This window comes from Oryzias melastigma, linkage group LG14 (genome assembly GCF_002922805.2).
Source record: "Oryzias melastigma strain HK-1 linkage group LG14, ASM292280v2, whole genome shotgun sequence".
Lineage (NCBI taxonomy): Eukaryota > Metazoa > Chordata > Actinopteri > Beloniformes > Adrianichthyidae > Oryzias > Oryzias melastigma.
In genome coordinates, this window is record NC_050525.1 from 12,124,373 (window position 1) to 12,145,878 (window position 21,506).

Here is a 21,506-nt window from a genome sequence, read left to right on the forward strand (position 1 = left end):
GAGGATCAAAGAGAAACCATTATAAAATAGTAGAATTTTATAAATTTACTTGACATGATGTCGATGTTTTCTCTTATATATAATCTGAAAAAATTAAAAATAAAACATTTTAATGTACTATAAAAGCTGAATATATATATATATATTTTTATTTTCACCATTAATTATCTGTAGTCATTAGCAATATGAGACACAAAAGAAGTGTAGAAAAATAAGCGATTTATTCTTTAAAAAACTGAAAGAAATGTATTTTAAAAAATACTGCAGTAAAATAACACAAAGATTTAGTCTTATGTACATTGAAATAAAAACTATCATAAATTATAATTATTAGAGTGATAGCCTATTCTATTGTTAAAGGAAAACCCTTATGCAACCAAAAATTCATGTATTATTCTGGTTGAAGATAGTTGAAAAATTACAACATTATATACTCAAAAAGATGATTATTTTATGGATGAATTACCCATAATCCCCTATTCTAATATTTACTTTATTGTGCTCTTTTAAACAGCATTCTGCACCAAACAGATTAATCTGCTTTCCAGTTGGACTGACTTCAAAACTTTTTTCAACAGATCACACACTTGACTAATGGTTGAATATTTTCTTGTTTTAAAAGAATAAAATCATAATAGTCCATATTTACACGTTCATTCAGTCTTTGGCGATTCTGCCGTGCATGTTTTTTTCTGTCCCTCTTTATATTATTTGACCTGCTGCATGTTTTAAATCTCTTTTAATGAACCTGCAGAACTCTGTATTAATATGAGCCTTTCATAGAGATGAACAAGAGTTTTCTAAGAGGTGCAAAACAATAAAAACATCTTAAGATCTCAAAGAATGTGAACCTGAAAACCAGGAAACTCTTTTGTAAAAGTTTTGTTACATTAAAGCCTAAGGAGCTAAGTAGGCAGATCACCCTTTGACAAGCTGATATTCATAGAAAGTCACTCATTTGATAATTTACAGGATAGCAGCACTATCTCAAGGTAAAAAAAAATAAGTTGAAAAAGAGAACATTTTAAAAATATGTAATTTAAAAAAAACAGAACAATGTGTGATTCCAAATTGATTCAAGCAGCAAGAAGACTATATTTTTTTTGGAAATTCCTTACATAGTATTTCAACTCAAAAACCATGCCTTCCATAGGCAAATAAATGAAAATGACATGAACTTAATGGCACCGTAGAGTCAATAACAGTTAGTTGTTATTTTTGCACTGAGTTTTTGCGCTAAACACTTTCAAGGTATGAAGGTCTAAGGTCACACAGACTCTACCTGAGACTGCAGCACTAAAAATGTACACCTTTGTTCAGTCTGTTGTTTCCAAAATGTTTGTGTCTCAGTTAGAAACTTCCAATGAGTGGATATTTTTTAACTGGAGCCAAGCCGGCCTTCAAATCTGGAAGGAACTGATTTGTCATGATAAATAAAGATCCTAAAGGCATAAGTGTGTGTTTGAAAGAGATAAAATTCGCCAATCACTCCACAGGAAGATAAAAGCACATCCTTCCCATTTCCACCCAGTATTCAAAGGTTTTACTTATTTTTTTATTTGAAACTTGGCTGTCATTTTCATGACAGAATGCTTTGCCTCTAATGCTTTGAAATTAAACAATGTACATGCAGCTCTCCTCTGTAAGTAAATCCTCCTCATAAAGACGGTCAGATTATTAATCTATTTTTGAACTCCAGCTTGAGGTAACAAGATACTAGTTTTTACTCATTTCAGAAACCTGAGAAATTCAGTGAAACCCCATTTTCTTCAAACATCTGCAGAATATCACCACAAAACGTAAAAATATATAAATATTTACCATGCATGAGGTTTTTGAAACATAGTTGAGTTTTCATGCACATTTGCACCCTATGTCTGACTATTTTACATCTATTTGCATCCTATGTCTTTACATCTATTGCATTTTACAACATTAAGTAATTTTGCTGCACCTTAACTTTAAATTTTAAATTGTAATAATTCCAATATAATTGTTTTATTTTATATTGCAATCAAGTTTTGTGACGTGTGCTCCTGACATCTTGGCCAGGTCGTCCTTGCAAAAGGAATCTTGATCTCAACAGATTTTTACATGCAAATATAGGTTAAATAAAATAAAATACAATAATATGTACATATTTTTAAATAAAAAAATTCTCTTCAAAACAAGGCGAAATGAAAGCGATAATAACAGTCATTATCATGTGGATTACTATATGGCTTATTTTGTGGTCTTGAGCTATGATAAATGGTGATATTTTCTGAAAGAAAAACTTGAGGACAGGGCATTTAGGTGCGTTGTCAGGCAAGGAATGTCTAATTATCTTGTTTAGGTTATTGCTTAAATAATTTGATAGCAAAAAAAGTGAATTATTTAATATATTTTATTTATTTGTTTGTTTATACTAACCAATTTTTGTATGATGAAATTTCTCTGATTAAGTTTTATTTTGGGAATTTGTAACGCATTTTCCAATTGTTTTTAAACGCACCAACAGAAGCATATCCTTGACGCATGCGTACCAGCAATTTCAGCCCGGAAGTGACGTTCTGAAGTACATTCTCTTTCCGCTAGCCGTGTAGTGGAATTGTGAGTATATTCTTTAAGTCAAATGCGTGTTTTGTACAAATTTTTTCTGTAAAACGATATAAATATGATACATATTTGTTCATGTTTATTTCTTGATTAATGTGCTGTGAACTTTAAAACAACAAAGTTTACTAGAGAGCCCAAGCTTGGTCTTTATCTCGGAGTTTCGTCTGTTAGCATAAAGATGCGGTGGCTAACACCTTCCATCTATTTTGTATAAAGTCAGTTTTCGATTAAAGAATGTACATATTTTACAAAACTTATATTAGCATTGTTTGTATTATGTTTAAAGTCAAGTACAAAACTTTTGAAAATAATTGTGCTGTACTCTTGTTTGATAATACCGTGTTGTTTTGATAAAACAGGACTATCAGGGATGACTACAGCTGCAAGACCAACGTTTGAGCCGGCGAGAGGAGGGAGGGGGAAAGGAGAAGGCGATCTGAGTGCCCTGTCCAAGCAATATTCCAGCCGAGATCTTCCAGGTCACACCAAGATCAAATACAGGTGAGTTAGTCGTTTTCAAACTCTCATGCGACTGCTTAATATAACAAGGAAAATGCTTATTTGGAAGATAAACATATTTGATTATGTTCAAGACTCTTTAACTACATGTGATATTGTCAAGCACGATGTATTAAAAATAATTATCATGGTGCTATAATTATTAAAATGTAAAAAATAGAAATCCTAACCCGATTTAAATATTTGCATATTTTGTATTCACAAATTCTGCAAGTTGTACAAGATCGTTTTTAATTCAGCAATTTGATTTCCTTACCATATTTTACATTCGGTCTCTCACAGTTAAAGTTTGTTTTTGATTAATCTTACCGATATCTCAACACTTATCGATTGGCAAAATACTTTTTTTGTCGTTGGACTTATTCTTGAAAATGCCTTGATCCCTTAGACAGCCAACCCAGGATGCCCCCGAGGAGGTGCGTGCCCGTGATTTCCGCAGGGAGCTGGAGGAGAAGGAGCGTGTAGCTGCGCGTGAGAAGACCAGAGAGAGGGGACCAAGAGGTTAGTCTTTGATAAAGTATTGCATTTATTATTTTTGACACACAAGTATAAACCAAGGAAAGTATGTCCCTTTCAGTTATTTATTATTAATTAATTAATTTTTTGCCAGAACACACCACATCCTCCTCATCGTCATCATCATCATCATCTAAGAGGCCCAGGCTGGATCAGATTCCAGCTGCTAACCTTGATGCTGATGACCCTCTCACTGATGTGAGTATCTGCAATGGTGATACTTGAATTTGAGGGAGATGAACACTATTTATAACTTATTTATAATAAAGATAATATTGTGTCAGTATACTTACAGCTTAGAGATAACAGTTTTTTCTATTATCTTAATGATACCCTAGTGTGATCTCAATAGAATGTGTTAATATTAAAGTAAGCAATAACATGCATAGAAAATCAGACCATCTTAAAAATATGAGGGTAAACTTAAAACTGGGTATTTTATTGGGAAAAAATTGCTGCACAAATAAAGCATAGAAGAGTGACAACTAAACTAAAACAAACTTGATTTAAATAAAACCCTTGTTCCTCCCCTGGAGAAATTGAGCTGACGGGGGCTTTCCAAATGCCTGGCTGGTGTATTTAAAGGCTGAGCTTCCTGCACTGCCTCGTTTGGGCTCACAGTACAGTTCCAGAAGCAGAACTTCAGCTACATTTCCAGAGTATTGGTACCTCAAAAAAGCTGTCTTTAGTTAAACCGATTAAAAAACTGGAACTGAGTAAACTGTACCAAAGTGTCAAAGTGTGCGCACTATAAATATACACTAATGTTCTGTGAAAATGGAAAATAAATTGGCATATTTTGACCCAGAAATTTTTGTTTTAATTAGACTATTATTATGAAAATATGAACTTATTTAACAATTCATTCAAAAGTGCGTGTGTTGGGGGGGGATTAGCAGTGGACGGGGTTGTCTAACATTGTTCTGCCATAGTGTAGCAGCATGTAACCATTGGAACCTTAATCCTCACTTTCTCTTTACAGGATGATGAGGATGAGAACTCTGATGAAGATAGTGATGATGACGACACTGCAGCTCTGTTGGCTGAGCTTGAGAAAATCAAGAAGGAGCGAGCTGAGGAGCAAGAACGCAAAGTAAAACATGTTATCCCCTTTGTTTAGGTATCTTTGTGCTGACAGTCAGCAGCATGACTTTTAAATACAATGTTTTATTTATCAAGGAAAAATTGTGTGAATCTCATTGTGCAAAGCCTTGAAATAGACAAAAAAAAGATCAGTTTCAATTTGACATATCTTGAATTTTCCTGGTTCTTTCTAATTCTGTTTGTTCATTGTAGGAGCGAGAGCAAAAGGCAGAGGAGGAGAGGATTCGAATGGAAAATATCTTAAGTGGAAATCCACTCATAAACTTGGCAGGACAACAACAACAGCAGCAGCAGCAGCAGCAGATCACCCAGACTACATTCAGGGTGAAGAGAAGGTATATCGCTCAAAGACGACACCTGAGTGGAAACACAAATGCATGCCATGACTGTTTTAAATAAGTTCAGAAGGACTTTCTGATTCTAAAATAACTCCTGTTATTTGCTGATGTTTTTCCAGGTGGGATGATGACGTTGTGTTCAAAAACTGTGCCAAAGGAGTGGACGAATCCCGGAAGGAGAAACGCTTCGTTAATGACACGCTGCGCTCCGAGTTCCACAAGAAATTTATGGAAAAATATGTCAAATAAGGATTTGGTCATTTGTAGTGTTTAAAACCATCTCCTGTTGGTCAGCTCTTTTTACCCTCAGTCCTCCGTGTTATTCCTTTACACTCATAAAGGGGGTGAATTTGTAGCAAATAGGTAAATCAATGTACATAAATGAATGCTGGGTTTAATCTGAGCTTTTAAGTGGTTGAATGCAAATTCTAAATGTGACTCAGCTTCTCCTTTTCTGCTTTTTTTTTTAAATAAATATTGGCTCACCAGAAAGTCTGTGTAGAAATGTTTTTGAACCTTTTGATTTATTTCAGGACTTAAAAATGATAATTAACTCTTAATTCAACCTGCATCTTTGTATTTTGCCTAATGATTTTGCAAAATGCTTAAAAATCTTTAAACAGGTAATAAAACAGATGTATTTCGCCTTCATTTTTTACCTCTCTGTCTTAAGAAATCAAATGAAATGGCAGGTGAGAAGACTCAGATGTTTTGACCCCGAAGGTACCACAGGTTACAGACCTGTGCTATTGACAGTTTATATAGCCTTTTGCAGACGTTTGTACTTTCTGTTGAAAAATTATGACACTGGCAACAATTGTTCTATGATTTACTAATTAAAGAAATACAAATTCTAAATTTCAAAGGCACATGACATCAAACAAAGCCAACTCCTATGGGAGTTTATTTGAACATTATTTTGAATTATGGGTTAATAAAAACTTTCATAAACTACAAGCATTTAAATCATCTTTAAATTTACGATTATTTGTAAAGTTTAAACTATAAAAGTAACAAAGCATTAGACGTTGTATTCAATAAAATAAAATTGCACTCCTGATGCCACCAATTCCATGTTTTTTGTGGATCCGCCAGGGGGCGCCATATCCAACAGGCGCATTTGACGTTGATTCGGGAGGGTTGGGAGACTTCTGTGAAAAGATGGCAGCTTCCTTTTGTTTGTGGGGATTTGCTGGAGTCCGGGTGAGGATTTAAATGCAGATTTAGTTTAAAGCTCCCGTCCGGTTGGCTTCCTCTGGGCTCCAAAAGGAGAACATGGAGAAGAGCGGTAGCTTCGAGAGCCTCGGCTCGAAGCCGTCCTCGTCCCGACAACCAAGTGTTGATTCACTGTCCAGGTAAGCTAAAGCCTCCGCAACTAACGCGAAAGAAGTGGTTTCAGACCTGCTTTTATTGGCCTAAAGTTGTTAAACTATGTCAACATTAAATTACAAACTTTATGGTGTTTTAATGAAGTCGTGTAATTGTTTTTTACTAGCATTGTACTTGTAATGAAAGTGCGACGTTTTAGACACTGAAGCAGCTAATTGGGTTTTCATTCCCACCTAGCTACGTAGCAATGCTAATATAAATCAGGGCCAATGATATTTAATAAATATGGAACATGTTCAAGAAAAAACGTATTTTAATCACTACAGAACACAATTATTGTAGTTTATTCTCATTTGGATACAGCTAGGTTCAGCTGATAGTCTGCTTCAGAGTTCTGATTTTTCTGTTTACATACAAATAGCTTTAAATTAGGTCATTTTAAGGCAATTGTTCTTTGCATAAATACTTCGACTATACTGTAGCTTAACTTCAGCTCCAGATCTAGACTGTTTCTATTACTTTTGTACTAATCAGCTTAATTTCTTATACAGAACTATAATTATATTTAGAAAGCTAAAAATGTTAGCTAAACTTTCAAAATAAGACTAAAAATATATGGTCAAAGTAAAAGAAAAAAGAAAAATACTCCAGCAGAATTTAGCCTTCAAAAACGTAAAAAAGAAAAGCCAGATCTTTACCTTTAAATCAAATTTCATATCAAATAGGTCACAAGAAGAAAGATCTGCGAAAGCGCTCCTTTCTGCAGTGAGGATGATCAAGTCTCTGACTATAAGAGCTCCTCGGTGCACACATGGTCTCATGCAGAGGATGAAGAGAACTGTTCGTGATGGATTTCAGTTTTTGTTACATCCTCCTCTCACCCATCAGACTCTAGGGGACATCCTGGAACGGAACATAATCTAAGCACCAGTTTGTGTTAGAACACTCTGTAAAAAAAGAGTAGATGCAAGAACGCCATCATAAAAAACTCTTTTAAGAGTCCTGCAAACTCTGAAGAACACCAGCCTCTCCTGAAATCTCTGGTCACTTCTCTGGTGGAATTTTATTGTTGCCAAGCAACTACAGCTGATTCTGTAAATAATGCACCTGCAGACCGCTCCAGACACAGACATGGAGGGGAAAAACACATAAAAAAGGCTAATTATGTTAAATTTACACTCAGTTATTATTTAATTCTAAAATATTAATGCAAGAATTTGTGTGTTTGATGCAAGCGTTAAACCCAAGACTCCAAGATTATTGCTGTAAACAGAGGTTTGAATGTTAACTTCCTAGCAAATAGCTGAAACATTTTTTTTTATGCAATTAAACTATATCCTGTCTTTTATTAACAGGACGGGTGCAAATAAATTGACCATACTTGTGCATTGATTATTTTTTACCTGATCACAGTTATTCAGTTTACAGTTTACAAAGTTTTACTTTTTAAAATCAAATTTAAACTGTTTATAGATTATAATAAGATTCCACTTAGAGCAAATAAATAGAATTTTAGACTTTTTTTCCATACATTTGACATCAATACAACTGCTTAGAGTTAATTACTGCTTAACAAGTGCTTAGGCATTTGATAAATGTTTGGGTTGTTTAATTGAATGCAGTATTCAAGTGACTGTCTGTTCCAGTGCTTCCACCTCTGACCGGTCTGCCCTGGCGAAGCCTCCTTCTGCTTTGTCCTCTGACTCCATGTCCACTTCCACAGAGTTTTCTCCAGAGCTCAGGGTATGTAGACGGCATGCAAATCATAACTATTTGACTCATGACCTTAGAAATGATCCATAACTTTCTGTTTTTGTTAACATTCTTAAGGTCAAACCTAAATCAACTGCCAAGGTAAGTCCAGTTTGAAGATGTCTATGTACATCTATGATTGAGTTGCTCTTGAGTCTAAGTGTGAAACTTATTTTCTTTCAAGGTTATCCTTAGAAACTCAGACAAAGAGGAACCACAGGTGCTTCCAAATGAAACTGAGCAAGAAAAAGGTACACTTTATTTACTGCTTTGATGTGTGGGTTTAAAACTACTGCAAGAAAAATTAAGTTAATTCCAAACGAAAACAAGGATCTCCTATTTCCGATTGATGTTAATTTCTACAGCTCAAGATGCGACCTATCTCTGCCCTATCGCTGGTGCACTGCAGGGAACGGTGATGCTCACCAACTACAGGCTCTTCTTTAAATCGACAGACAGGGTATGTTTGGGCTGCAGAAATGAGAGAAAATGCCACACCTTTTTTTTTGGTCTTACCTCTCTTCCTTTTGCCCCTTTTCTTTGTTCTTCCAAGGAGCCAGCGTTTATGTTGGATATGCCGCTCGGAGTGGTGAGGCGTGTGGACATCTATCGAACTCAACGAGAAGTGTCCTATACAATCATTTGCAAGGTTAGTGAATGTAGAAATAAGATTCAGGAACTACATAGGTTTTGTCCTTGAGTATAAGTAAATCTACTTTTTTATTTTTTTACAGTCTCGACATTATAGAAGAATATTCAACCCTAATTTTTCCATGAACTTGTGCGCTCTCTTCCTACAGGATACACGCAATTTGCAATTCTTACAGAAACACCGAATGGATCCACTCAAGAAGTCAATTTTTGATGTGATGCCAAAATTTGCATTTCCTGTTTCTAACGGACTGGTGAGAGCTCTTTCGTCCACTCTGCTTGTTTGATTGAGGTTTTGAGATCCGCCTTTAGCTAATCCAGCTCCCCTCCTCGATCGACAGCAACTCTTTGCTTTTCACTACGATCAACCGTTTCCAGAAAACGGATGGAAAGTGTACGATGCGCTCGCAGAGTACAAAAGACAGGTATTTCCAGGTGACCACATCCTTTGATAAAGGTGAAGTGAGAGGTGTGTCCTCAGATTCTGGTCTTTGCTGCATCAAGGGCATACCCAATGAAAGCTGGAGGATAACAAAAGTCAACGATCGCTACGAGCTCTGTGAAACCTACCCTGCAGCTCTGGTGGTGCCAGTCAACATACCTGATGACGAGCTGAAGAAGGTGGCTGCCTTCAGAGGAAAAGGGAGAATACCTGTGAGGAACTGCTCTACACCTGTCAGTTCTTTTGTTTGGTTTTTCTTGCTTTAGTGTGATGATGTTTTTCACTGTGTGCAGGTGTTGTCGTGGATTCATCCTGAGAGTCAAGCTACAGTGACACGCTGCAGTCAGCCAATGGTCGGAGTGAATGGGAAACGCAGCAAAGAAGATGAGAAGTACCTCCAGGCCATCATGGATGCCAATGCTCAGTCCCATAAACTCTTCATTTTTGATGCTAGACCGAACGTCAGCGCAGTGGCCAACAAGGTTAGTTTACTGTTTTATAAAACCTTTTTATAAAACATTAGGAGCAATGGAAGATGTTACTTGAATAAGTCCTGTTTTTTTGTCGTTGTTATGGAGATTAACAAAAGAAAGTAAAATCATTCTGTAAATGTTCCAAAATTCCTTACCATATGCTATAGTTTTCTGATATTTTTTTGAAATTTTAACAAGTTACATTCAGATAACTTGGGTTGAAGGAAGGGTCTTGAGGCATGCTTCATAAAAAAGAATCACTGTTCTTCCTTTTTATGTGATTTATTTTCTTGCACTTCCTTAAAAATGACAAAATACAAAAATATAACAATAAAACTATTTCAAAACAAAAAAAGAGAGAAAAAGATGTACTAAACATAAATATAATGCTATAACACGGTCTAAGATTAATGTGCTGCCGTGCTTCCCAAGTTCTACCTCCAACTAAAGTCCAATAAAGACAAGGTAGCTCCCAAAATGCATCTTAACCAATAAGAGGGCAGAACGGCTGCATGACCAAGGTATGACAGACGCATGCATGCATGAAATATAATTTAAAAAAAAAAATCAAATTTCAGCCAAATGGCTCCAACATAACCTGCCCCTAATTGCATAGTACTTTAACTATCAATTACCAAATGAAAATTAGGAGAAGCCATTTACACAAGTTAAATAGAACAATACAAACATATTAACCAATGTGATGTTCAAATTATTTAATAAACAGTCATTATTCAAACAGTCACTGTTGTTTTTGCCTTTTTTTTAATGATGCTTCCTCTAACAGACAAATCTTGCTTATTGGTCTCTCAAAGCCTCCAAATCCTTAGGATCATCTGAGAGTGATGTTAAATGTCGGTCGTTGATTATACTTTCCACTTCACACAGAAGCGTCGGCAATCCATTATCCAATGGGTGCTGCCGTAGCAAACATCAATGATAATTCAGCTCTGACGATATCCTCTTTTGAAAGTTTGGGGTTTTTTAAGCTTTGTTTGTATTTCAGCATTTCTCTTTGAACTTCAATGATATCCAGATTCAACTCTTGCTGGAGTTCTTTCCTTTTCTTGCTCAGTTTTAGCAGAAAGTCTTTCAGGTGAAGGAGCCAAGCTGTTGCTCTTTTCAGTCTGTACCAGCTTGAAAAGTGACTTTCATACTGGTTTACCACATCCAGTCTTTCTTCTGTGTTTGTCAGAGACACTTTAACAGATGCCTTTATTTCAGTATCTTGTTCTGATAAGTCGTCATGTTGATCTGGTCGCCTTGGCCATTCCTCTTCTGATTTTAGCAGGAATTCTGGTCCCTGTATCCAGTTTTTGCTTTGCAGCAAACCTTCAGCACTGGATCCTCTTGAAGCTTGATCTGCAGGGTTGTCTGCTGTATTTACATAGTTCCACTGAGAGGAGTTTGTTGCTTCTTTGATAAATGAGACCCTGTTGGCTACAAATGTCTTGTAGCGTGCAGCTTCGTTTTCAATGCTGCTGTCGGCTCCATTCGGGATATTGCGACTTCTTTGAGTGGTGCCACTCTTGCCTTTCCAAGTAGGAAGGAGAAGACTTTCTCTTCATTATCATTGGTCAGCAAGATGTAAGACACTGTTACATATCCGTTGTTACTAGCATCAGAAAAGTGGTGCAGTTGTACTGACTTGATGTCCCCAAATTTTGCTGGCTTAAAGCACCTTCTTATGCTGAAAGATGTCAACTTTTTCAGATCATTCAACCACTTTGACCACTTTTGAAGACACAGAGTTAAGCAGTCATCTACGTAAAAGTTGTTCATTACGGTCTTGGTTGCTTCAGGTGGAGGATTTTCTCTTGCATCTTCAGCTTTTCTTCTCAGTGCGTATGACGCACAGCTTGGGGAGGAAGTTGCTAAAAATAGGTAAACACGCATTCTGTATTCATCTGGTTCCAACTTCAGGTTACCACCTGGCCACCATAGAAACCTCGGAAGATCTGAATCCTCCTCAGGTATGTTCACCTGATAAAACATGGCTTCTATGTCTGCCATCATGCCAATGGTTTCTTTTCTGAACCTTGTCAGTACTGCAATGAGGCTGTTTGTAACAGCTGGAGCAGCTGATTGTTTAGTGATACTCCTTGAAATGAGGCTGCACAGTCAAACACGACTCTCAGTTTCTGTTTCTTTGGGTGTTGTACACCATGGTGAGGAATAAACCATGTTCTTCCATTATGATGACTGAACTGTGTTCCAGGTACTTTGGAGGCATATCCCTTTTCTAGGAGGTCTTTCATTATTTTTTTTGTAATCCTCTTGAAATTTAGGATTGCTTTGGAGCTTTCTTTTAAGACTCACAAGACGCTGCTCAGCCAGACACTTGTTGTCAGGCGTTCTCACATCTTTGTTTTTTTAGAGGGAGTTCAATGAAATAATGACCATCAACCTTTTGTGTTGAACTGCTCACTGATTCAAGGAACTGAAGATCTTCTTGTGACATTTCAGGCTTATCCTCAAACCTTTTCTGTGGAAAGTCAGCATTGTACATTTTGGTGAGCAAGTCTTCCACCTTTGAGACATTGATACGATTGAGTGTCTCACTGCCTCTTGATTGGTTGAAGGATTTTTGAGTGGACCATTGATGACCCATCCTAAAGCTGTTTCACCGCATATGGACCATCATGTTTACTATTGATGACACGATGTAGCGCCATTGTTCCAATACATCATTGCCAATCAATAAACCAATCTCTGCTTTGATGTAAGATCAATTACCTTCTCTCAAATTAAGCCATTGATTAACATCCTCTTGCAAGAATATTTTTCCGTTTTTCACTGGCATGACTTGTTGTGCAAAGACTCATGGCAGGTCTATATAGTTTTCTTCTTCCAGGCCAGAAACTTCAAGATCTGAGATGATGTGTGTATTAACGTTCTTCTCCGCCCTCATGGTGGTGAGTAAGAGATCTGCTTTCCTTCCACGAACATTAAGGTGTCTCATCACGTCATCTGTACAGAAAGTTGCCGTATTTCCTTGATCCAGGAATACATACACTTGGATTATCTTGTCTCCTTTTTTAGACTTGATCTTAACCGGCACAATTGGAAGAATAGTCTCTCTGTCACCTGCCCCAGTGTCTCCACTGCTTTCATTTTCAGCCTCAACGAAAGCATTAGTAGCTTCATTCTCTTCTGTTGGACCTGATCCTTTATCTTCAGTCATTGCTGGAGCTTCCTTTTGCACGTGTAAGATGCTCAGGTGTTTGAATGAGCATTCATTACATTGCATTCGTTTGCGACAGTTTTTACTCAAATGACCTGTGTTGAGGCAGCCAAAGCAGAGTCCTTTTGTGATTAAGAATTTAATTCTTTCTTTAGGATTCTGACCTTTGATGTCTCTGCAAACTTCCAATACATGGTTATTTTTGCAATACATGCATGTGCTGTGAATAGCATCAGAGCAGACTGGGTCAGAGTTCTTTTCTCTTCGTTGTTGGCTTTTATTTTGTTCTTTAGTCAAAAACATTCTTGTAATGAATATGCAGGTTTTTGAATTGCTTTTCTTGAAAAGTTTTGGTTTTCCTTTTGCTTCGGAGCTACTGTCCAAAACATCTCCAAACAATGGATCATTATCTGTGCTTGCCAATTAATGAACTCCACCAGATTGGAAAATCTGGCTCTAATTCCTCTTCTTGTTTAAATGTCGAAAGCTTGACGTCTCCAATTTTTCCTTTAGCTTGAAGGGGAGTTTTGAGAGCACAGTCTTCATGTTACTCGGATTGTCCATTTCACCATGAAGTCAATGTCATTCATGGTGTTTTGACACCCTACCAGGAACAGAGCATAAGCTTGCAAAGCTTTCCTCTGTTTTTATTTGTGTCCAGTCCAGAGCTTTTCTCATGTAGGCTGTTGCTATTTGAAGCTCGTTTCCGTAGTGTTGTTGAAGGAGCTTTCTTGCTTCTTTGTAATCTTTCTCTGGTTCCATGTGTTCACAGCTGCGAAGGTTCCAGGTTCCGAGGTTCTCTGACTGTGAACTGCTCCAGATAGTATAATCTGTCTTGATGACTGTTAGTCTTGCTTTGATTAACTTGTACAAATGATCTAATGAAAGAACGATACTTCAACAGATCTCCTGAGAATACTGGAACATCCCTTTGAGGAAGTTGTGACATCATTTTCTGTTAAGCAAGCATTTCTGTTATGTAATTTTGACACTGCATTATTTTGACAAATGTCATCAGATGCAACAGCGGGTGCTGGTGGTGTGGGACTTGAACTGGCTGCTCTATGCAAAGAATTTCCATGCTCAAAGTGGGAAATCTGTGGAACTCGATACTGGCTGATTGAAGGAGAATCGGTCTCAGATGGTCTCCTATCCTGTTGACGATTCTATGAGCATCTGTTACGTAATTTGTTACACTGCACTGTTTCACGTTGCTCACTTGTGCAATATTGAGTCTCTTCATAATCTGCATAGACCTTTCTTTGAGCTTCTGATGCAGCTATTTTGGCATCCAATTCTAACTGCTCTTTGCGTGTTTTCAAGCGGGCTTCTTCCATTTCAATCTCTTGTTTTTTCTTAAACAGCCTGAGCTCGCAGTTATTCATGTTTGGCTTCCAGCTTTAAGCGTGCAGAGCTTGCACTAGACACTTGTGTAGATTCACTATAGACTGTGCTTGTCTTTTTGGCTCTGGTAGTGCAACTATGCACAGCTGAAACGCTATCGCTGGGCTGCACATCATCCTCATAGTCAGCAACATCATGTTCTTTATGTTCGCACATCAAATTCTCTTCAAGCCAATCTTCTGTTTCACAAAGAGAATCTTTCAACTCTTCACTATCGGTCAAAAAACATTTTTTTCTGATCTTCATCTGCTTCTTTCTCATGTAGAAGTGGCACTATTTCTACATTGAGCTGTCCAAATTCTTCATAAAACTTTCTGAAAACAAATAATGTCTCTTCTTTTATAAGCTGAGCATGGACTTTATCTTTCTTTAATTCTTCTATTTTGTTTTTCTTACGAGTAAGCTGAGCCAGCTTTCTCTTTCTTTCCTTTTTAACCCTTTCAAATTTTTCCCCCGCTGCTTTTGGAGTGGGCTTTGGCGCCCTCTTGAGGCCAGAGCACGCATCATCTTGCATTGTAACGGTGACACTAATTAACAGCAATAATGACTCAAAATTGTCGTCTCTTTTTCTTGACACGAGTTCTCACAAATATTAGCTTCTACTTCAACCTTAACCTTAAGAGTTTAGGCAAGAGTGCTCCTCCAAAATAGTCACTGAAACATCTTTGCTTTGCGGATTCAGGCTTAATTGCTTTGGCTCAGTACTCACGTAAGTCCTGTGCGGGTCTTTAGCGGTGTGAGGAAGCTCTTTCCGTGGCCCTCTTCTTAATAAATCCAGCTTAATCTTAGACTTTTTTATGTAACTGCCATTGCAGGAAGTGTCTTGACGCATGCTTCGTAAAAAATAGTCGCTGTTAAAGCCCCACTATTTGTCACGCACCTAAGTGTGTGAAATGTGTTCTCCGCATTTGACCCATCCTCTGGGGGAGCGGTGAGCTGCAGACACAGCCGCGCTCGGGAACCATTAAACCCCCCAGTCCGACTCCTTAGTGCTGAGTGTTAAGCAGGGAGGCACTGGGTCCCATCTTTAAAGTCTTTGGTATGACAGGGCCGGGATTTGAACCCACGACCTTCCAATCTCAGGGCGGACACTCCACCACAAGGCCACTGAGCTGTTCTTCCTTTTTATGCGATTTATTTTCTTGCACTTTCTTAGAAATGTCAAAGTACAAAAATAAAACAATAAAATTATATTCCAAAGCAAAAAAAGAGAGAAAGAGATGTACTAAACATAAATATAATGCTATAACACGGTCTAAGATTAATGTGCTGCCGTGCTTCCCAAGTTCTAAGTCCAACTAAAGTTCAATAAAGACACGGTAGCTCCCAAAATGCATCTTAACCAATAAGAGGCCAGAACGGCCACATGACCAAGGTATGACAGGCGCATGCATGCATGAAATATAATTTAAAAAATCAGATTTCAGCCAAATGGCTCCAACACATCAGTTAGCTTGATTAAGAATTTTGCAGTTTCTTGCGACCAAAACCACATATTTTTAAAATATTTTAATGGTTCTATCCTTAATTTTACAAATATATGCATTTACTTTTAAAAGTATTTTATGATATTATTTATTGAATACAATATGTGATATTCAAGTGAAAATATGTTTTATTGTGTTCCCTAAAACTGTTAAAATTGAGTCTTCCTAGTCCAGAAACGTCTCTATAAAATCATTTTATGTTACCTGTGATCACAGGGATAAATAATTGCCCGGATTTTATGGCAAAAGTTGCATCAAAGGGTGAATAATTCTTAGAATAAACAAATGATATTCAGTTAAAATAAAATACACAATTTTGGCAAATTCAAGATTTAAAGACCATTTAGTTACTTAATGAGTCAAATTACGATTGGAAGCTTAATCTTGAAGAGCTTCAGTGATGACAGTTCAATAAACATAAAGCAATGGAAATATGATTTATGTAAACATTTTTCAGAACTTGGAGTAATCAAAGGATTTCATTTGTACCACACACTGCAGTAAGTCAAAGCTTTCCTGAGTCGATGGATTTTCAAAATAAAATGTAGAGATGTTTGGTCTTTAAAGTGCCACTATATTTTTATCTATTGTAAATTTGTTCTCAGTGATCTTTTAATTATGATTATGCAGCTTTTATCTAAAATCAGAAAGCCTCTCTTGTTTTATAAGACACATTTTCTGCAGAGCAGCCAGAGCTCATTAGAAATTTGCTTTTGGTGCAGAAGTTAGCCTCGCTAATTTCCCATCATGCCTTTGTTTATTTACACTCTCTCCCACTAGTGACAAGCACCTCACAAGCCCAAGCTAACATTAGCATAGCAAAAAATAAATAAATAAATAAACAGTGAGCAATATTGAAGCTAAGCAGCCACACAGTTTGGAGCCAGAGGGCAACTCAGATGAGAAAAATGAAGATGTTAATGGATCAATTCTTCTACAAGTGAAGGATTTAGAACCGGAGGGGAGAAGGAAGATTTTTGCCCATTGCAAACCCGAGCTTTGTTGAACAACCAGGTTTTATGTGCTCCTAATCCAACATGATTTGAATAAAGAAATAATCAGAAATACAGTTTTAGCATAAAATTATTTTATATATGAGAAAAATTCTACAAGAACATGATAAAAACACAATTTTCACCATAGTTGGTCTGTATTTTTTTTTTTTACAAACACTAAATATTTTTTTTAATCTCTTATTTCCTTAAATCTGTTAATTAATTTCTACATTCATCTTCATCAAAAGATTTTATTGAAGTAGTTTAATTAGAAACCGCGGTTTCCAGTGCAAATACACTTTCTACATTTTTATTTGTCATTGTGGCAAAACTTTCAATACTTTGTCTCCTGATTTACTTTGATTTATTTTTTTCCCCAAAATGAAACCTGTTTAACAATTTACGTCCAGTTTTGTTTAAATACATGAACTAGTTGGTTATTTGTATTTTTAAAAACAGTTGGCGCAGCAACTGTAGCAGCAGCTTCGACAAGTGGAAAACAATTCCTCTTCCCTTGTGGCTGAAAATAGGAAGTGCACAAGTGTGATACTTTAAACCCTGTTGATTCAGGAAAGATTCACAGCTGTACTGAACACTCTCCCTCTTGTTCTGACGCAGATGAAAGGGGGTGGATTTGAAAGTGAGGATGCGTATCAGAATGCTGAGCTGGTGTTCTTGGACATTCACAACATCCATGTGATGAGAGAGTCTCTCCGGAAGGTGAAGGAAGCCATCTATCCCAGCATTGACGACGCCCATTGGCTTTCAAATTTGGAGTCCACTCACTGGCTGGAGCACATCAAGGTGAGAATGACGTCACAGTAGAGACGAGTCTGTTCACGCTCTCAGCTGGGTCATGTGTATCTATTGCTGTGTGTCTATAGTTGATCTTAGCAGGAGCTTTGAGGATTGCAGACAAAGTGGAGTCTGGGAAGACGTCTGTAGTGGTGCACTGTAGCGACGGCTGGGACCGCACGACTCAGCTCACCTCGTTGTCCATGCTCATGCTGGACGGGTACTACCGCACCATTCGGGGCTTTGAAATTCTGATTGAGAAAGAGTGGCTGAGTTTCGGACATCGCTTCCAACAAGTAAATATTAGTCTTTTTGTTTAACAAATTCCTGCTTAGCATGATGTTAACATAATTATACTGATTGTCCTCCAGCGTATCGGTCATGGCGATAAAAACTACACAGATGCAGAACGTTCTCCTGTTTTTGTCCAGTTCGTTGACTGTGTCTGGCAATTGACTCGCCAGGTAAGCCACAATGAGTTCACGTAAAGTAATAGAATATAGACTAATAATGTACAGTCATTTCGTTTTTTTATTTTATTTTTTCAAGTTTCCGTCAGCTTTTGAGTTTAACGAATACTTCCTGATAACCATCCTGGAACACTTGTTCACCTGCCTTTTTGGGACCTTCCTGTGCAACTGTGAGCAGCAAAGGTTAAAAGAAGTAAGGCTATTTAGCTTCTTTCAGATTTTTGTGTAATTTTTTGGAATTTGTATTTTTATGTCATATTGTTTGGTGGTGGTTTAAAAAATAAGTTGTGCAGAAAATGGTTCAGAAACTTTTCCCCTTTTCCCTGCAGGAAATTCCCAAAAAAACAGTCTCGCTATGGTCCTACATCAACAGCCAGCTGGAGGAATTTACCAATCCTTTTTATGTGAACTACTCCAACCACGTGCTGTTCCCTGTGGTCAGCTTACGCCACCTGGAGCTGTGGACTAGCTATTACATCCGCTGGAACCCCAGCATGAGACTCCAGGTATGTGGAAATTGGGCTTGAATTTAATTTAAAAAAAAAAATCCCATCTGTGGCCCAGAGCACTTCCATGTTTCCCTCCTCTTTAAGGAATCGGTTCATCAGCGCTACAAGGAGCTGCTGGCGAAGCGCGCCGAACTCCAGAAACGAGTTGACGAGTTGAAACGCGAGACAGCAAACCACTCTGCTTCGTCTTCCTCCGAGCGCCCGAGCTCCCCAACACGCTCCGTCACTCCAGTGCAAACCTTCGTTTGACATCCCTTGATCATGTGATCGTCACACAATCTGAGTTTACTCTTTGAGAGAAGGGCCAACCAAGCAGGAGTAATCGTTAAGGCTACACCAGGATCCATTAAAGGCCAAACTGGATAAGTCTGAATGAGCAGAGAGATGTCTGCGTTTCAGAGCACACAGGAATAAGGCCATACTATACTACATCCAAAGTATACAGATATTTAAGCAGAATAAATGAGGGCTGTGTAGCATAATAGAGCTAACTCACTATCAGTGGTTTTAAGTACATATAACCCAGATTAAATGCATATGTCAAATAGAAATTACAACAGCTAAAGTACTAGTAAACATAATTATGCAAATTCCAGGAACACTAGTGTTTTTTCCAAGCAAACTTTTTTTACTGTCTTATATTAACTATAAATGTCTCTCATATGATATATTTTTCCTATATCAAAAATAGCAATAGAATGCTCATGGTGAGGAAGCCATGTCTTCACAAGTCAATCCTTTTAGACTTATTGTAAACCAGCATCAACATAATTTCTGTGTGACATTCCTTTCATTTTATGTGATTTACAGTTTGTAATGTTTTTTTTTAAGGAGTAAACCTTATTTATTACTATTTTCTGTGTTTTCATCTCATTGGAAATGTAGACGTCTCCACACAAGCTGCAAAAACTACCAAGAATATGCAATGTGTTATTCACTCTTTGTAGAAAATACTGCTAGTATTGCAATATTTGATCTATTCCAGTTATTGTGTGCCTTTGCTGAATGAGCAGAGGCAACAGAAGAGTCGAGTGAGGTTGTGTTTTAATAAGTGCACTGTTAGCCTTTAGCCTCTCCACTGTATCCGAATGTTAAGCATTCAAGCCAATAGAAGTGATTGTTTGGTTTGTTTTTGATTGAAAGAAACTATTTCTTCCTTCTGAGATAGACTTGTTACTGTTTTTCTGTTTTTTCTAACCAACCCAGATCACTTAACTATTGTAATAATTTTGCTGCAATTTGAGTGCCTTTTAGGAAAATGAAAAAATAACAAATATAAACTTTAAAATATCCTGTGTTTGTAGCACTGCCTCAAAACTCTAATCATTTTCTTAGCAAAGCTATTTATACACTGTGGCTTTTAAATGCAATGTGACTGGTAAGAGTCTGGTTATCCCTCTTGCTTTTGTAATAAATGTATACTTTGCTAATGGTTGTCATTGACTCTCTCTTTAAAGCGTATGTAATTGTAATAATTGCACATACCCACATCAGCTATATGAGGCAGATTTCCACAGTGTACATCTTACAGAGAATTTGGAAATTAAATTAAGGCAAAAAATGCTAAATTTAAATTTCGAACATATTTCATTCAAATGTATTATAAAACTGATTCTACCATTTACTATATCTTTCAAAATTTACAATTGTTGTTGGATGATGTTATGGTTGAAAGTATTTTGCCGTCAATGGGGACAACTGAAAATATGAGACATTACTAACACTTTGTATGTGAGCTATCTTTTATTCGGGGTTTTAAACAATGCACTTGAATTTAACATTGAAATTCAGCTTTATTTAATCCGACTCCAGTTAATGCAACATTGGTGTTCACCTTTTGGCATGTCTCTTCAGAGGTCGCCACAGGTGGTTTGCCCTTCCTGACACAACTCTGTATTTTATCTGGGCTGGGGACCGGCACAAGCAGGGAGACCCAGACTTGGGTTCCCTTGTGGCAACATAGTTTAGGCAGCAATGTGGAAGGTTTTGCACAAGGACCCACTGGATTAGGTTAACTCTGCGCTCTCGGCAGTAAACCCAGTTTCCTGTGCGCCAGTCCTACACCCAGGCAACTGACCAATCCAACCACTGACTGAGACATTCATCCGCTGCATTGCAACTTATTCACATAATTCTTCATGTTTTTGTTTTTTTTTTTCACCACACTGTGTCCGTGTCACCCTGTGAAAGACAGGTGACCTGTCCTTGATGTACCCCACCATCGCCCAACAGTAGCTGAGATGGATTCCAGCCCAAAAGAGATTAAACCGGTACAGTATGTATGGCATGGTGAGGCTGTGCAATCAGGGGGAAAGCCTCAGACATATGTGTCCAGAAAACAGTCATCAACATTTTTCTAAAAGTAATGCAATTCGCAGTCTTTGCTAAACAAGCTGGTTGTTCACAGAGTGTTGTCTCCTAGCGTTTGAATTGAAACAGAGTGGAGGAAAAATGTGTAACAACAACAGGGATAATCACAGCCTTGTCAATTCTGTTGAAGAATTTCAAGGAGTCCTTGATTAATCAAGAGTCATTGCACACAGATACTAGACATAGGCTATGAATGTGCATTACTCAAATGAGGTCACACCTGAACAAGAAAGTGTCTTACTTGGAAAAAACTGGACTGGGATAAATTATCCAAAATTCACTTTTTGGTTTAAAGTAAATTCCGTTTTTCCATCTACTGTTTTCTGTGGGTTTCTTCTTGATTTTCATGACTCTTTTCAACAAAACATTGCTTGCTTCTTATCATCTACAAACAAAGAAGTTAAGAGATGACTGTAGTTTTCAAAGAAAGAAGGATTTGCAGTTGAAAGTTCAAAACGTTTTCTTACAGGAAATGAGCCACTTTCTTTAAAAAAAAGATTAACAGAGAAGGTTTACAAATCTTTTCATATTTTTAGAAACAGCATGCCGTGCAAAAAGATGGTAGGAATC

The 21,506-nt window shown here is 37.3% G+C and overlaps 2 protein-coding genes across 2 annotated transcripts; both read left to right on the top strand.

The window, feature by feature from the left end:
* Positions 1-2,470: 2,470 nt before the first annotated feature.
* On the top strand, positions 2,471-5,726 carry cwc15 (CWC15 spliceosome associated protein homolog). Its single transcript, XM_024266171.2, has 7 exons — positions 2,471-2,592; positions 2,958-3,099; positions 3,506-3,618; positions 3,728-3,831; positions 4,616-4,726; positions 4,930-5,072; positions 5,195-5,726. Exons 2-7 carry the CDS (start codon positions 2,969-2,971, stop codon positions 5,322-5,324), a joined length of 732 nt encoding a protein of 243 aa, XP_024121939.1. The 5' UTR covers positions 2,471-2,592; positions 2,958-2,968; the 3' UTR covers positions 5,325-5,726.
* A 453-nt stretch (positions 5,727-6,179) lies between these two features.
* Positions 6,180-19,996, top strand: mtmr2 (myotubularin related protein 2). Its single transcript, XM_024266170.2, has 16 exons — positions 6,180-6,430; positions 8,051-8,147; positions 8,235-8,258; positions 8,341-8,407; positions 8,522-8,616; positions 8,710-8,805; positions 8,957-9,061; positions 9,149-9,232; positions 9,312-9,461; positions 9,543-9,731; positions 17,411-17,596; positions 17,677-17,883; positions 17,959-18,051; positions 18,137-18,250; positions 18,387-18,563; positions 18,651-19,996. The coding sequence occupies exons 1-16, from the start codon at positions 6,351-6,353 to the stop codon at positions 18,813-18,815; spliced, it is 1,929 nt and encodes a 642-aa protein (XP_024121938.1). The 5' UTR covers positions 6,180-6,350; the 3' UTR covers positions 18,816-19,996.
* Positions 19,997-21,506: the final 1,510 nt, after the last annotated feature.